Raw genomic sequence first — 18,512 nt, forward strand, 5'->3', positions numbered from 1 at the left:
CAAATTTAGATTTTGATTGATGATCTTGGAAAAGGGTCATAAGCTGTTTGACTGCAGAGTAACTGCCTGGAGACATCCAGTTATTGAAGGTTAAGCCTATTTTTTGGAACAATTTGGCCGATTAGCTTTCACATATTTTTGTTTAATTTTCAATTACAGCACATGTAACTTATTAAAATCATGTCAAAACTTTATATCATTGTAATGTGTAATTATCCTTCAAAATAATAAGAATTCATAAAAGCTTTTTTCCTCAATTGAATCTTGTATGGTTCATTTTTTCTGTATAAAATAGAGCATAATTTTGGTAAATTATATGGAAAATATGCATGAATGACGAGTTGGGCTGTTCTCAATAATAAAATTAGTGCAGTGAGTGTAGTTATCACAGAACTAACAAACTGAAGGCAATCATACATTTGTTGCTTAGCAGTGCAATTTTGTATAACATTTTATTGAGGTTTAACAGACATACAGTCACAAATAAATGTACCAGTATAAATTTTGAGCAGTTACATTAACCATCCTTACAGTAACAGTCACATAGCAGGGTTACACCTTATATAATCATAATATCAATGATGGATGTGGGGTATATATATTAAAGGAAAGAGATGAGAGAATACCTCATTTTATTTAAAGGGATACTGCCTTCATGAAAAAGTGTTTGGCAAACCTTTTTTTGTTTGGAGAGAGAAAATAGGCGTGCACCATTTTGAATCATGATGATATCATGAACGAATGATACAGTAATGTCTTTTGGACAATTAACAATTGCATGTGTGTTTGTAAACAAAAAAAGTTTTCTCAAAATACTTTTTTGTGACATCAGTGCCCCTTTAAGATAGTTTTTCTGTGCACTGGAGTTGCCATTAACCCTGGTGTGATACAATGTGCTCCAGAATGGACTCCAAATTTATCACAGCTAGATTTTTATGTACTGAGTACTTTTTTAAGCATTTAAAAAAATATTTTGTACCTCTTTCCCCCGTTAAATCCTTACAGTTGCCACCCTTTAGCACCATTATGCTTCATTTTTCAGTGGGGAGGAAGGGACAGTTTCAAGCTGTGGAGAATTGCTGCTCTAGGATCACATAACAGGAGGGAACCTTGAGCAGGGCAGGTTTTGTCCTGCTTTTCTCCTCTATTGAGCTGGAGTTTAATATAGTTCAAAATATCCATATTGAGCAGCCCAATCACAAGCAAACAAACCTTTTGCTCAGACTTGTCTTCTGAAAAATACTCTACCATTGCAGCAGATGGGCTGCTTTATAAACTATAATGCTTAGAACATAATAAAACACAGAGACTACAAGTTCAAATCAAAAGCATCAATATCATTTGAATCTGCTTTCTTAAATTGGGATGAACTCAACCATTTTTCAACTGGCAGCTTAGTGAGTGTCTCAAAGTAGTACAATTTTCAATTCTACTAGGGACTAAGAGACTACTCTTGTCCCATATAATTGCACATTGACTATTGGTTGAAGATAGAGGAATAGCAGTGTAATTTATGGAGGAAGCCACAGCTTGGAGCTCTCCACTGTCCTAGCTGAAGAAAAGCAGCATAGAGGTGAGCTGTCATGTTAGGGAAAAATGGTAAAAATTGGGAGAGAATATAAATAGAAAAATATATCATTAAGGGGGTGGGGCCTTATATCTGCTGGCTACTGGAGTATCAAGAGTTCCCCCAGCCCTACATTTTTTAAACTTAACAAGTATTTGTAATTAGTTACTAATCTGTACTAATTGTCCTAATTGGGATGTTACTTGGATATACATTTTATGAGAAGCTCTTAGTTTTATTGGCATAAATGTTCCCTTCTGACAAAACATTGGATGCCACAGAAGAGGAGGGAAAACAAAGAGCTTTTTAGTCCTTCAAGTTGTTACCAGTTAAAAAGTGCTTCCCCAACTATAGGCTAACACTGCTCCAAAAGGAACAGATTCGCACAGGTCATCTTTAACTTCAACATTTCATTATTTAATTTTATGCTGATTGTACAATACATGTATTGTCTAATAATATCAGCACTTTGCAACTCAGTACTCTGGATAATGTGACGCACCTGGGACCATTTGTGCTGGGAAACATGTCCACAATGAAGTCAGCAGGTAAGCAAAGAGGCAGCAAAATGTGGCCATCCATGTGGTGAAAAAAATGCAGTGTTACAAGCTTAAATTTCCCCACAACACAGCAGCACACAGTTTAGAACACTAGGCAGAGGATTGGTTTCTGAGTAAACTTGCCAAAGTGTTGCATATGATTCCTTTTATTGGATCAGATGCACACATCTGAAACACATTAGCTTTTAGGACAGCAGAGTTCCTTCATCATATGAGAAATGGAAACATGGGAGTCTGAAAACGTTCACATACAGTAAGAGAAACTGTTTTTTTCTAGTGTGCCAATATAACAACCTGGCTGTTTCGGAATAAAACTATTGGAATTTTCTTTTTGCTCCTCAGCAGCAAACCACCTACTCTGATTAATTTAAGGGAACCAGATCATACATGGGTGCGATTTTATTTCCTAGATGTCAGCCAACTGGATCTACAGTAGAAAGAAACAATATACTAGAAGAACAAAAGAATACACAACAAACCGATACACAACTGTGTACACTTTGCACAAAAAAACAATACATTTATTCAAGTGTTCTCCAGCACAAGTACATGAGAAAGGAGCATTTTGGGCATTGAAAACGGGGTGGAGATTGACTGCTACATCTGCTGCACGTACTGACCTTTCCATAAACAGCTATGTCACGAGCAATACACAGTAATACAATATTCACTGAAATACAACCTTCAGTGAAATCTCTTAACTTTGAAATGCACATTATTGTCAATAAATATTATCAAAGTTATGACATTAAAATGAAGAAATATAACCAAAAAATACTGTTTGCTGCGTGGAATGTGGAAAGAAAATGCACTGCTGCTGGGGATCAAGCAAATACATATGTAACAGTAAAAGTATTAGCAAATTTACTACATTGTCTTCAATATGAATACATGATTCCCACAAATAAGCACCAACTACGGCACTGTCTAGGCTAAAACACATGAAACTGATTTTTTTTCTTTTCAAGTACAAAGTTAAAATGCCTTTTTCTTTTCTTAAAAGAGTAAAATAATAGTGCTTTTCCTTGACTATGAGAACTTAATAAATCATTGTCAAGATAGCAGATTTTTTATCAATTTCAGAAAAAAAATGTGTAGCACCATATGAATCGACAACTGTTTCATGGGAAACTGTCGGCTGTGTTTGATCAAGTACTGACAGCAGAAATACGATTCGCATAAAACAACTTATAAACAACAAAAAACGTAGATTAACAAAAAAAAGATAAGCCAAAGGATAAGGAAGGAAATGGGAACAAAAGAAGAAAAAGAGGCAAAATTACACCATCAAGCTGCACTGTATTGACTTGTACCTGATTATATGCAGCTACAAGGAGGGGTATGTCCTGGTATAAAAGAGACCCCTTAGGAAATTTTAAAAAAATCAACCAAAAAAAAAAAAAGGAAAACACAGATGTAAAAAATTCATCAGTCCTTCAGTAAAAAACTGCAGCCTGTCATTTAGTTTTGGATGACCAAAAACATCACTGCATGTTGGCTGGCTATTTGTGCTGCCTATAAGTGACCTGTTAAGTAAGCACCAGGCCTTAGCCCAAGGATGAAAGCTTAAGAAAAAAGCACCATTTTCTGTTATATATTTTTTCTTATTGTACAAACATGATAGAAAAATTACAGTCATGGCAAAAGTCCTTAAAAGTGACTTCTTGAGCATATGAAAACATTACTACATTTTCACACTCAAGCCACTAAAGACCACCTCGACAACATTAAATGTTGCTCTTTCCTGATTATTTTACAATTCTGCCTCTTGTAAACGGTAAGGCAACATCAGAGCTGATGTTTTCAATCACCTTTTGTAAAAGCACCATTGCAGAAATTGTTGCACAGTAGTACCTTTTTCGAACAACTATCAGTGTATTGTAAATGAGAGGTACTGGCAGCTGATGTACTGTTTCTTCATGGTTTCTGGTTGTAGGCACCTGAAGTATTGTATAGTATTTGTATGTAGCTTTGATTTTTTTTGCTCGAGATAGATACCAGAAATGGTGCTGGTAAGGCAAGGCTCAGCTGGCTGACTTGATGTTCCAGGCTCTGTTCAAATCCAGCTTCTTCTTGGTGCTCCTATCCACCTACACAAGGCAAAATTGTCATTTTCCCAGTGCTGCAAAGGATTGAACAGCCTCATCTCAAGTACAGCTTGAACACAACATAAACAAAAATTACAAAATCACCCATTAAAATAGCTGAAAATTAAAAACATTTAAAAAAATTAAATAGGATAAAAAGGGTGACATTTAAAATTGTGAAATTAAGTAACATCTAAACAGAATGTGAATTTTCCTTGCAGGAAATTAATTTCTTTCCTTTTTTTTTAAACAAGTTCCTTTGTCTTCTTTGTTTTCAAACACAGGCAAAATATTCTTTCAGTGGTGCAAACAGGTGACGTATGACAGGAACACTCCAGGATCTCCCGAGAAGTCTTTGTCGGGCAAGGCGGCTCATATTGGAGACATCTGTGTAATGGACTGGGAAACCAAACACCCTGAAGAGAAAGTGAAAAAGGTCAATTGTCAAGAGCATTACAACGATGCCTCATTCCAATGAAACCTGTAGTGCTTCAGGATTATTAAAAAAAAGCCTCTCCATCCATATACCTATATGTACGCAGTCATAAATCAATGAATTGATATTAGGGGACATGTGCAAAAATGCCACTTCTGGATGAAACCTGGAAAAATTGCCAGATTTGAACAAGAAAAGTTTATATTTCCTTTCTCTACAAGCAGCTGGTTTGAGAGCCAGTTCACATTAAAAAAAAAAATGGCCTAGTTATTCTGAAAAATGAGTTCCCATCAGTAGGTTGAATATTTCATAAACTAAGAGAATGCCGAATGTTTCACTCCTCTATCTCTCACACGTAACCTGGTTATAACATGATTTGATAGCAAGTAGCAGCAACCGTTCCATTTATTGCATTTTGTAATGATGTGAGGCTGAAACATAATTTTTGCTGTAAGCTGCAATTTATTAACGCACTGTTTTATTGGGCACTTGTGCTGTGAAAAGTGCAGCGAGGGCTTGAAGAGACTTCAGGGATAGTTTGGTATGATGAAATGGAGGAACTTAAAGAGAAAGCTGAGATTATTCAAAAAATTCACCCATGACCCCCTCCGTCTTTGCAAACTCTTAACTATTTCCAACCCCCCTTTTCGCTCCAAAGCTTTTGAATGTGTTGTTGCCTCCAAAATTCGTGCCAACCTTTCTTGCAACTCCAAGGACAGGATTTTGCCCTTGGTGAGGGGTGCTCGGCGGGGGTGGTCAGGAAGCCAAGTAAGGCCCGCCCTGCGTGGATCGAGAATGGCAGCGCTGAGCGCTGCCTGTACGGGCGGGGGGGAGGAAGGAGAGCCGGGCCTAGCGCGCAGTTCGCGCACGCATGAGAAAGAGCACTTCAATCTCTCTGAGGCAAGGAGCTGCCTCAGGGAGATTGAAGCGCTGTGTAAAAAAGAAATAAATAAATAAAAAATTAATAAAACATGTCCCCTCATGTGACTCTGTGAGCTATAATGCCTCAAATGCCTATCATCTCTTGTACAGTTCAGTGGGACTGCACTTGCTTAGATCCCCTCTTTCCTATTCATAGTCTGATCATTTCCAGCAATGACTTCTCTTCCTGTACACAATATTACCTCTGGATTTCTGAAGGATATATCATTGGTCCCTCCCCTTTCCCATCGACATGCCTTAACAACAAAATCCAAAGATGCAGGGCCAGCGAATACATGTACACTGATGATGCCCAGTTCTACCTCTCCATGATCTCTTCCAACCCTCCTTCTGCCTCTATGTTATCAGGCTGCTTGTACAACATCTAGTTTTGGATGAGCTTCAATTTCCACCGATTTGTAGTCACTTGACAAGTACTTTGAACTTGTTACTAGCCACCCTATATAACTCACAGCCTGGACTCACAATGCATGAGGAAAGGTTTTTACTTTCTGCTCAGTTAGTTCAGAATTTTGAATTTAGATGCTCAGTGTGAGGCTGTAAGATACATTCACTCTATACATGGGAACAGTCACTATGCACTGGTGTCACTGTTGGAGAGGGAGGAGGACATACAACTGGAAGGAGTAAGTCGTTGGGACGGAGCAACTTCTAATTGGATACTTGCAGAGGTGGTGACTGAATTGTTTGTGGCTGTCAGGAGTACCGTAGAGTGAGGAGCAGCACTCTCCTCTTCTTCAAACTGGTGCCACGGGAACTTTAATATCCACCTGAGATGGCAGACAGGGCCTCGGTTTAATGTCTCATCTGAAAGAAGGCACCTCCAACAGTTGGACAGAGCACTAAACAAGAAATTATTGTAACAAAGGCAATGTAATAGTTGTGGGAAAATTTAATCTTCATAAAGTCTGGACAAGTCCAAGTGGCAAAGGTAGTCTGGAAAATTAGTTTGTAGAATATTTTCATGACTGTTTACTGAAACAATATATTGTTGCACCAACAGTGATAAAGTTATTTTTGATACAATATTGTGCATATCAACATGCACAGAATGTGCTAATGTCTCCTAGCAGAACCTGGCCTCCAATTCTCTTGGAACCCCCTTGCCTTGGATCATGTGGTAGTCAGGGTGTGACCCCACATAAAACAAAATCATGCATAGACATTTACTACACATCAAAATTAAGATTAAGACTGGAACTTCAGGACCGTCATGGACAACCCCAACAGTGACAGATCTGAGCTTGGCATTGTCACCATAACCTGGAACTCAGTGATCTTGATGTCAACATTGCCACCCTAAGTGAGACACGATGTGCTGGAGAAGGCCAGCTAAACGAATAAGGCGGCAGGTACATTTTTCTGGAAGAGCCTTCCAGCAGAGGTACGATGTCTCCACAAGGTGAGCTTTGTCAACAAAAAATGAGCTTGTCTGGCACCTCAGCGACTGCTCCTGTGGGATAAGCAAGTGCTCGTGACTGCCTGGCTCACCCTAACAAGGAATCAGCATGTCTTTGTTATGAGTGTTTACATTCCTACATTTGAGGCAACAGATGACACTAAAGAGGGATTCTGCACTGACCATGAACAATCCGTAGCCCGAGTCCCAACAGGTGACAAATTGATCCTCTTCAGATATTTCAATGCCAGAGTCAGGAAGGACACAAATCTCTGGAAGGGTATCACAGGCAAGGAAGGAGTAGGGACACTCTAATGGAGTTCTCCTCCTGATAAATTGACTAGAGCATGTCCTTGTCATAACCAACACCCTGTTCTGCCAACAAAACAAGCACAAGGCTTCATGGCAACATCCACGGTCCAAACTCTAGCACTTGTTTGACTACTTCATTGTTCAAGCGAGGGACTACAGAGATGTCCACATCAGTCATGCCATGACTGGGACTGACGACTCCTGGATTGACCTTCACCTTATCCAGGGGCGTAATGCCAAATTTTGAGCTGCAACAGCTCTAAGAAAATGTGTTTTATTTCTAAATCTACTATAACATTGTTTTCCTATGTATTAATCATTTGAGCCCCCAAATATCACTAAAACGATGCTTTTTAAGTGAAAAATATTATGCCGTTAGGCATTTTATTTTGAACCACGTGGTATTTTGAATCATTAGTCTTTAGTATAGCGAGAATTTCATTATGCAATAGTTTAATTATTTAATTCAAGCCTATTGAAAGCATGAACTATAGAAAATTTTATTTACTACTGACTGGGGAATGGTATATAGTGGGACCACTGCTTTTCTTGATTTATATTAATAACCTAGACCTGGGGGTACAGGGCACAATTTCAAAATTTGAAGATGATGCATGAATTGGCAGTATTGTGAACTGTAAGGAGGACAGTGTTAGACTTCAAGAGGATATAGACAGGCTGGTGGAATGGACAGACACATGGCAGATGATTTTTAAAAATTCATTCATGGGATGTGGGTGTCGCTGACTAGACCAGCATTTATTGCCCATCCCTAATCGCCCTTGTTCAGAGGGCACTTAAGAGTCAACCACATTATTGTGGGTTTGGAGTCACGTGTAGGCCAGGTAAGGATGTCATATTTCCTTCCCTGGGGCATTAGTGAACTAGATGGGTTTTTACGACAATCGACAATCAAGCTTTTAATTCCAGATTTTTATTGAATTCAAATTTCATCACTTGCCTTGATGGGATTTGAACCAGTGTCCCCAGAGCATTACCCTGGGTCACTGGAATACTAGTCAGTGACAATACCACTGTGCCACTACCTCCAAAGAGAAGTGTGAAGCGATACATTTCGGTCAGAAGAATGAGGACCGGTGACACAAAATAAAGGGTACAATTCTAAAGGAAATGCAGGAGCAGAGGGATATGTACATATGTGAATATGTGCATAGCTCATGAAAGGTTGCAAGGCAGCTTGAGAAAGCAGTTAATAAACTATACTTAATCCTGGGTTTTATAAATAGGGGCACAGAGTACAAAAGCAAGTAAGTTATGAACCTCCACAAAACACTGGTTCAGCCTCAACGGGAAGGATGGGAAGGTTTCAGAAAGGATGCATAAAAGATTTACGAGAATAATTCAGAGGATGAGAGACTTCAGTCATGTGAATAGCTTGGCAAAACTGGGGCTGTTCTCCTTGGAGAAGAAAAGGTTGAGAGGAGATTTGTTAGGCATGTTCAAAATCATGAGGGGTCTGGATACAGTAAATGGGCAGGAAGTGTTCGCATTGGCAGAAGGTCGAGAATCCTAAGGTGATTAGTAAAAGAACGGGAGGTGACATGAGGAAAAGGTTTATGCAACAACTGGTTTGGATCTGGAATGCACTGCCTGAGTGTATGGTGGAGATAGATTCAATTGTGGCTTTCAAAAGGGAACTGGATAATTATCTGAAGGGAAAATATTTTACAGGGCTACAGGAAAAAGTTGGTCTAGCTGAGTTGCTGTTGCAGAGAACCGACATGGAGATAATGTACCGAATGGCCTCCTTCTGTGCTGTAACCATTCTATGATTCCAGTATAGATACATTCAAAGAACCTGATAAACACATGGGGCTGAATTTTCCCCCCCCATTGGGGGCGTTGTGCAGGGGCTGGCACGAACCCGATCGGCGGCCCCCGATCGGAGATGCACCGCCATTTTACATGGGTAGGCCAATTAAGGCCTGCCCAGCGTGACGCTCGCCCGGAAACGCGGGCGGGGGAGAGGGATTCCCTGAGTCGTTTCCTGCGTTCTTTTGCGTGCATGTGCGTGAAAGAGCACAGAGATCTCCCTGAGGCACCTCTGTGCCTCAGGGAGATCGGTTTGACATGTGTAAATCTGAATAAAGGGAAATAAAAACTTTTAAAATATGTCCCCTCATGTGACACTGTCACATCAGCTGGGACATGTGAAAGAATTATTTTTAAAATTTTTATTGACTTTTAAAACACTTCATGAGACCTCAACCCCCCCTGTGGATGAAGTTTCATGAAAAATGCAAATGTCGCCTGGGCTCTTCACCTGCCCGCCAGCCTTAAGGTTGGATAGGCAGCTCAGCTATTGAATTAATTACTATTTAAATGGCCTTAATAGGCCTTTGACAGTTTGGTGGGTGTGCAGTCAAGTCGGCTGCATGCCCGCCGAACTGAAAATCTAAATGATACGCGGTGACGTTGGGATGCCCGCCCGACATCACCGTGCGTCATTTCATGTGTCGACGAGCGGGCCCCACCCCTGCTAGCCGACCAGAGAATTCTGCCCATGAGGAAGAAAGAAGCTGAAGGTTACCCTGATAATATGATCAAGAAGGGTGGGAGGAGGTTTGTTTGGAACATAAACGCTAACATGGAGGACGTGGGCCAAAGGGCCTGTAAATACTGTGGCTGTAAATTCCATGTAAAGCTGCCAGCAGGGAATACAAACACTATAACTGCGTTTCACATCCTCAGGCCATCACAGCCCAGGAATTAACGTTCAGTCGGCAAAGGCAGCAGGGTGTTTGGGGATGTTGATGCTGCTTTAAATCCTGGGAACCTTGAGCTTCAAAAGACCCTGAAATGCCTGTTAATGAGAAAGCTGTGAGCAGGGAGTTGTAAGGTCTGTATTTGTTTACAGTCAGGGAACTGTACAGAAGAGTTACTGCTGTTGCTGCACATTGACTCAGAGACATTCAGCAGCAGCAGCAGCAGCAGCGTGAGGTCCAGGACCCTGGGCCTGGCCTTCCCTCCGCCACCTCTTAGCTTCCGCCAGTCTTCAGACTCCGGAGTCAAAACCACACTGTGAGCTCCGGACATTCTGGTCAACTCTTAGTGTCCAGCATGAACTCAAACTCCAGGAACTTGGGACCAAGCTTGTCCATGTGTCCTACATGATAATACAGGTAGAAATCACTTGACATGGCACCCACACTGGCTGCCTCTGCTCCATGTGGTTGTGAGAGGATTTCCTTCCGGTTCTGAGTTTTGCCACGAATGAGCTAAATCCCCCTGCATGTGTTACTCCTGGAAACAAGTAGCTTTAATACTGGAGGCGGTGAGGATTAAAATCAGCACCGGTCTTACAGACTGAAGATCCAGTCAAACAATTAATGGAGTGGATTCCACTGAGATCAGTGGAAAGAATAATCAAGTGGGGCAGAAAACGGGTGGCCAATCAGCAAAGGAGAGTTTACCATCCAGCCTTTAAATAGGAGGTAAAATAGGGGATATTGGAAGAAGGGTAAGGCTTCAGCCGGAGTTATGGAAAAGCCTATGACTTTTCCTAGCTACCAATCTTCGGGACTGTTCTCATGTTAGTTTTAAAATTCACAGCTGACCTCCGGAAGTTTATATCAATGCGTCTTTTGTGGGTGATTTCACTTCCTTAGCAACGTTTTGTATTGTCAGGAAGGAGAGACTGGATTTGTACAGCTCGGGTTGACCCAAGAGCTCGAGTTAAGGACGGGTGTCTAAATGCCACAGGCAGTATTGGTAACTATTCGATATGGTCCTTATGAATCTTGTGGAGTGCTGAATTACAGGACTAGCTATTAAAGCCTTTAAATAGGAGGTGCTGGAACGGCACTCCAGTGGGCTCCAGCAGCACTACACCCCCGACCTTATCTGATCTACCACTTTCATCAACCTGGCCTCCAAACAGTGGAGGCAACAGCAGCAATGCTGCATGTAAATTACCATCGACAGTCTCAAAGATCTCACCAAGATGGCTCTTCCCAGTCAGTACCTCACTGCCAACCTCTCAACCTCCAGGCAGCAGGAGCTACAGTGTGCCCATAGTGCCTGGTTGACCCTAAAGTCCCTGGTCTCTCTCGCAGGAAATGTTGTGACTGGTTTGATGAAAATGGCCAAGAAATACAGGACCTAATTGAGCACAAAGCTTCCATTGAGTGGAAATTCCACAACAGCTCAAGAGAAAAGGAGTAGTCCCACAGGTGGCTGAAGGCAGTGGCACAGCTTAAAACCTGCGACATCAAGAACAAACGGTGGGTAGAAAGAACACAGAGATCCAACAACAACTTGTGGGTATCAATGATGTGTGTGGTTTCTTCAGTGCGGTTACAATGATCTATGACCCAAGCACTCAAGGGCGGACCCCGCTGACAGCCAAGTATGGAGGGAACTCATCAAGGACAGAGATGCAGTCAGCGCTTGCTGGAGAGAATTTTTGGAAGAATGCCTCAACTGAGACTCCCGTCTTTGACTTGAATATTCTGAACTCCAGTCCTCAATACCCCAACTGGCTCAGTCTCAATGCTACCCCAGTCTGAACCGAAGTTGAAAAACAACAGAACTCCTGAAGCAGCAAGTGACCACAGCGCTCAATTTTAGGCCAGTGGCTCCTTCCAGGGATCCGCTGGTGACCTGTACAGGATCGCGCAAGCCTCCACGCACAAGTGTATCCAGGAGGTCACAGACGCCCTTCTTCACGAAGGCACAGAACTTTGTGCATTTTGTCTGTGATCAGGAAAGCCAGGAAGCAAGAGTGCAGGGATTGGCACAGATCTATGGTTTTCCACAGGTGCAGAGTGCCATCGATTGCACTCGCATGGCACTTAGATCTCCATGGCAACAATCAGTCAACTACGTCAACTGCAATGGCTTCCACCCGCTGAATGTTTAGCTGGTATGCCAACCACCACAAATACATCCTACAGGTCTGCGCATGATTCCCAAGAATCGTCCATGACTCCTACATCCTTAGAGGTCTCAGATCCCTGACATCTTCCAGGGCCACAGAGGCTGCAGGTTGGCCCCTAGGGGACAATGGCTACCCACAGAGGACGTGGCTGATGACACCCATGTGGTGGCCTCAGACTACAGCAGAGCGACAATATAACGAGGACTTTGGTGGAAAAAACAATAAGCATTTTGAAAGAGGTTCCAGTAACTTAGCAGATCCAGTGGAGCCCTGCAATACAGTCCTAGAGGGTGTCGCGCATCATCGTCGCTTGCTGCGTGCTCCACAACCTGGCGCTGCAATGGGGGGACGGACTGGCTGAGTAGGAGATGGAGGAGCTGCATGTATCTTCCAATAAAGTGGACGCTGAAGGGGATGATGATGATGACAAGGTCCTCGAAGCAGAGGATACCAGAGATGAGGCCATTGCACTGGCCAGACAAGGGAGGCATGCTCAGGAGGTCCTCACAACTGCAAGATTCATGGAGGATGATGATGAGCTGCAGTGAGGACAGTCCTGACATCCTCACCTTGCATCTGTGGACATTTGACTCCTGTGTGTTTGATGGAGGCGCACATACCCTCAGTGCTCAGGCTCATGACATGGGGATCCGGTGGAGGCCCTAATAGTAGCTCGATTGCTGGAAGATGATGACGACGTGCAGTGAGGACATTCCATGGCCTCCGTGAATGTCTGACTCCTGTCCGGCTGAGGGCAGCTCGCTTGTGCTCTGTGATCAGGGTCATATCATGAGATGCAGCCATGAAACTTTAAATGCACCTGATCCTTTGTCAGCCTTCAGCATCTGACCCCTTCAGGAGCACAGTGTCACCGGTCACAGGTGTTGAAGAGATGGGGGCCAGCCCCACCTCAAAGATACTAAGAGCACACAGAGAGAATGAAGGAACTCTGTGACTCCTGTCCACGACATTCTGGCAGCAATGACCTGCATCATCGAGGTGCAGGCATTACCAATGTGTTCAGTGAGTGTGAAGCCGGATCATCACTTGGGTCTGAAAGTTATACACTGCACAGGGAAGAGGCCCTGGACTCAGACACCTGCCTTTACCCTGTGCAGGAACCAAGGTTTTACATCTCAGGGACCCAAACACTGCTTAACATAAAAAGGAGCCATAGGGAAGGAGACATTCTTGTGAGTTTATTTACAATAATGAACATTATGTACAAGTGACTAACATTCGTGCCCAGGCTGTTCAACTACATCTTCTTAACCTTCCTAACTCTGCACTATGTCTTGGTGCTTCCCCGACATCCACAGTGGAGGTGGAGACAGCCTGCTGACTGCTACACCCTGTCTGTGATGACCTTGGTGTCCACTGGAGGGCCGAGACCTAGACGGCCCTGGCTTGCTTTCGGGCTCCTGCTGTGTGCCCCCTCGGCCTGTGGAGCTGGAGCTGCTGGGGTCACAAGCAGAGGGGATTCGAATGGGCCGGCCACTCCTGGAGGCACCTGGTTGGATGGACCCGCTGTGTGCACCTGTTGATCCTCCTCCCCATGGATGCCCGAGGGCCCCTGGCTGACTCCTTGAGGAGAAGTGGAAACCGGAGTGAGATCGAGCTGCCCCACAACCCTCTCACGTTGACACTACTGGAGGCCAACTATGACATCAGCGATGGCGTTCAGCCCGTAAAGCAAAGCAGGACCAATGGCCTGGACCAAGGACACCATTACGGCTACCAGTATTGGCTTCAGTGTGTTGGCATGCCGGCACTATCACCTCTGACTGAAAGTGGATGGACTCCTCCATTGTGTCTTACAATCTGAGGAGTGCAGCGGACATCCCTTCCTGATGTTCCCGAGCTTGCCTTTGCAGCTCCAGCAACTGTGACATGACCGAGTCCAGAGACTCCTCATCTGACTCGGACTCAGCAGATTTCTAGCCTCCAGCAGTCCTCTTGAGTGCTGGAAACCTAGGAAGTCCCTGCCTCCACCTGCTGTGGATCAGACAGTGAGATGTGCTCACCAGAATGTGACCCTGAGGCTACTCTCGAACTAAGTCCCACCGAGGTGTGTGTCTCTGCGCTGGTGGAGGGTGTGGGTGAGCGCTCTGACGGGTCTTCAATTAGAGTATCATTAGATTCTTCTTCTGAGGTGTCTTTGGGGCTTGAGTCGACAAACTGGCTCCTGGACCCCCTCAGCTGCTTCCCAGACGTGCCAGCAAAAGCATGGAAAGACAATTAGTGAATGACAGGGGACTGCGGAACAGGGGAACTGCTCACGGCATGGTTGTCTGATGGATGTTGCACTGCTGGATCCTCACTTGGTACAGCACCGCCGACCTCCCCGTCAGCACAGAAACGGTCCAGATCATCGCCGGCCAGCTGGATGACTCTATTTTTAAAGTCTGTGAGGAACCTGATGTCAGGCATTTCTCCAGCTGTCTGTGACCTCTCCCTTTTGTTGTGTACCAGCTTGTCCTGCACGGAGAGGGTGTATGCAGGATGCCTGCCAGGCCAGATGAGAAGGACGTTTGGCATGTCTGGGTGGTGAGTGGTGCCATGGATGGGGTGACGACCCGATCTGCAGGGCAGATGAAGGTGTGTGTGAGAGAGTGAATGGTGATGTCCCTTCAAATGGCAGTGAGTGAGATCCCTGTGGATGTGTGATGGGTTTGTGAGTGCATGAGCTGAGAGTGATGAGAAAAGTGACTTACCCTGGCAGAATGGAAGAGATCAGTTATCCTCTTTCAGCACTGGGTAACTGTCCTCTTTTGCAGGGCATTGGCGCTGACCACCCCCACATCCTATACTGAGTAGGTGACCTTGCTTGCTGGTCTTCACCCAGGGCAGGGGTAGAGGACTACACAATGGGCCTCCACTGAATCCAGTACGTGTCTGAGGGAGGCGTGGCTAAAACTGGGGGCAGCTTGTTTCCCCTCTTTGGCAGCCACGGCTTTGCATCAGCTTCTGAACCCTTAGAGAGTGCTAGCTCTGTGCAGGGGCTTCCTTTAAACATGGCGCCCTGATTACTGACGGCCTGAGGTGACAGTGGGGCGGGTGATTCAGAGGCCCGCCCCACCAGCGATCCCGCATGTTTCACGGGAATGCATAATGGATAAGGCGGGACACATCAGAAATGGAACGATACGGCATGAAAACCCACCATTGTGGCTGGCGGGTAAAATGTCCCTTTTCCTGACATCTACCGCACTTTGTGCAAATCTGGGACAATTCGGCCTTTTCAAAATGGCTAAAAGTCTTCAGGGTGCTGGCATTCAATTTGCCTGGGGTGCAACAAACCTCAAGCCTGCCCTGCACGTCACCTCTAGCAAGTTACCCACAAGTGTGGAGATAATCTACAGAGCAGAATCACAGAATCTCACAGTGCGAAGAGGCACTTCGGCCCATCGAGTCTGCACTGACACGTGAGAAACACCTGACCTACCTACCTAATCCCATTTACCAGCACTTGGCCTATAGCCTTGAATGTTATGACGTGCCAAGTGCTCATCCAGGTACTTTTTAAAGGATGTGAGGCAACCCGCCTCCACCACCCTCCCAGGCAGCGCATTCCAGACCGTCACCACCCTCTGGGTAAAAAAGTTTTTCCTCACATCCCCACTAAACATCCTGCCCCTCACCTTGAACTTGTGTCCCCTCGTGACTAACCCTTCAACTAAAGGGAACAGCTGCTCCCTATCCACCCTGTCCATGCCCCTCATAATCTTGTACACACCTCGATCAGGTCGCCCCTCAGTCTTCTCTGCTCCAACGAAAACAACCCAGGTCTATCCAACCTCTCTTCATAACTTAAATGTTTCATCCCAGGCAACATCCTGGTGAATCTCAGATGGCAAACTGTTCAATCAATTCCCCCTTCAATCCAAAACCAAAACACCAAGACCACTCCTCATCTTTGAACTTCAATATGCAGATGATGCTTCAGTGTGTGCCCACTCAGAAACTGAGCTCCAGGTCATTGTCGACTCTTTCTCTGAAGCATATGAGAAAATGGGCCTTTCACTAAATGCCCAAAAAACTAAAGCCCTCCTCCAATCAGCTTCCACAGCAAAACATCTCCCCCATTGATTAAGATATCGCTGTGATCCTGGAAAATGTGGACATTTTCTATATCTTGGGAGACTCCTCTTGATGAACGCAGAAATAGATGACAAAAATTCATCATCACCTCCGATATGCCAGCTCAGCCTTTGGCTAAACGAAGGTTAGACTATTTGAAAGAGTATTTGAGGGCCAGGATCTCAGATTGGAAGCTAAGGTCATGGTTTACCGGGCAGCAGTGATCTGTGCGCTCCTATAAGCTTTGGAGACTTGGACAACCTGCAGCAGGCACCTCAAAGCACTGGAGAAGTACCACCAGTGATGCCTTTGCAAGATCCTCCAAATCCCATGGCAAGAAAGGTGGTCTAACAGCAGCATCCTCTCCCAAGCCAACTTGCTCAGTATCAAGGTACTAATCATTCAAAACCTGCTCCACTAGGTGATATATGTCCTTTATGTATCTGGCCACAGACTTCCAAAGCAACTGCTCTACTTGGAACTCGGTTGCAGCAGGAGAGTCCCAGGAGGATAGTGGAAACACTTTAGGGATGTCCTTGAAGAGGTTAAACACACCCGCCCCTGGATTGTGACTGACATAAAGGGGAACGCTCATTCGGGAAGGCACTGAACACATCAATAGACTTTGTCAGGAAGATGCAGAGGTGAAGTCGAGGAGTTGGAGGGAGTGCACACACCTCAAACCAACCCGTCTACCCAACCCTTCAAACACCACCCGCCCTGCATGTAAGAGTCTGCAGATTGCACATTGGACTTAGTAATCTCAGAACCCATCGAATCGGAGCAGAAGCAAATCACGCTTGATCCCAAGGGGCTGCCTAAAAGAAGAGAGTATTGTGCACTGAGGCAGGGTTAACTAGTAATGTAGTAGAAGATCTGCTGGGAAACAGTGATCATTATACAATTGAATTCCATTTTAAGTTTGAAAGTGACATACTCCAATCACAAACAAGAATCTTATACTTAAACAAAGCCAATTACATAGGTATGAAAGGAAAACTGGCTAAAGTTAAAAGGGTAAATAGATTGAAATGTATGGCACTAAATAAACAGTTGGAAATACTTACAGAAACAATTCAAAATGTTCAACAAAAATACATTCCACTGAAAATCAAAATTTCAGCAAGGAAGATCCAGGCATGGATCACTAAGGACGTTAAGGATAGTATTAGATTAAAAGAAAAGGCTTATAGTGTTGGCAAGAGTAGTATTAAGCCTAAGGATTCCGATTGTCTTAGGGTGTTTCCCTAAGCCAACCCCATCCAGAAAAGGGTGACCAAAAATTGATAAAGAGGGAATAAATAGAAACTGAGAATAAACTATCCAGGTATATAAAAACAGATTGTAAGAGATTTTACACGTATAATAAAAGGAGCAGCATAGCTAAAATGAATGCTGGTCCCTTAGAGAAATTATCATGGGTTATGAGACAATAGCAGAGACATTGAACAAATATTTTGTTTCCTATACTGTGAAGATAGACACAAGTAACATACCGGAAATAAAGGGTAATCTAGGGGCTGATAAGAGTGAGAAAATTAAGGTAATTAATATCAAAAACAATGGAGAAATTTAAAGGACTAAAATCCATCAAATCCCTGGGACCTGATGGTCTACATCCTAGGGTTCGGAAAGAGATAGCTGCAGGGACAGTGGGTGCACTGATTATGATTTTCCTAAAATTCCCTAGATTCTAGAATGGTCCCAATAGACTGAAAGTTGGCAAATGTAACACTACTATTCAAGAAAGGAAGGCTGGAGAAAACAGGAACCTACAGGCCAGTTAGTCTGACAGTCGTTGTTGAGAAAGTGATTGAATCTGTTATTAAAGAAGTCTTAATAAAGCACTTAGAAAATCACAGTATGATCAAAGTCAATATGGTTTTATGAAAGGGAAATCATGTTTGACAAATTTGTTAGATTTTTTTGAGGATGTAACTAGTAGATTAGATAAAGGGGAACCAGTAGATGTAGAATACTTGGATTTCATAAAGGCACTTGATAAGGTGCCTAAAAGAGTAATATACAAGATAAGGACTCATGGTGTTTGAGGTGATACATTAGTCATGAAAGAGTATTGGCTAATGAACATGAAGCAAAGCCTAGGTATAAACGGGGCATTTTCAAGTTGGCAGGCTGTCACTGGTGGAGTGTCGCAAGAATCTGTACTGGAGCCTCAGCTACTTACAATCTATATTAATGATATAGACAAAAAAAGAGGAATGTATC

The 18,512-nt window shown here is 43.7% G+C and overlaps 1 protein-coding gene across 5 annotated transcripts in view; it reads right to left on the reverse strand.

The window, feature by feature from the left end:
- Positions 1-426: 426 nt before the first annotated feature.
- dnmt3ab (DNA (cytosine-5-)-methyltransferase 3 alpha b) overlaps positions 427-18,512 on the reverse strand; it is a 620,530-nt gene continuing 602,444 nt past the window's right edge. For all 5 annotated transcript variants that reach the window (XM_041188736.1, XM_041188735.1, XM_041188734.1 and 2 more), the window contains one exon: positions 427-4,630. In XM_041188736.1, coding sequence (XP_041044670.1) covers positions 4,489-4,630 — 142 coding nt within the window. In that variant the 3' untranslated portion in view covers positions 427-4,488. The remainder of the gene's footprint in view (positions 4,631-18,512) is intronic.

This window comes from Carcharodon carcharias, chromosome 5 (assembly GCF_017639515.1).
Source record: "Carcharodon carcharias isolate sCarCar2 chromosome 5, sCarCar2.pri, whole genome shotgun sequence".
Taxonomy (NCBI): Eukaryota; Metazoa; Chordata; class Chondrichthyes; order Lamniformes; family Lamnidae; genus Carcharodon; species Carcharodon carcharias.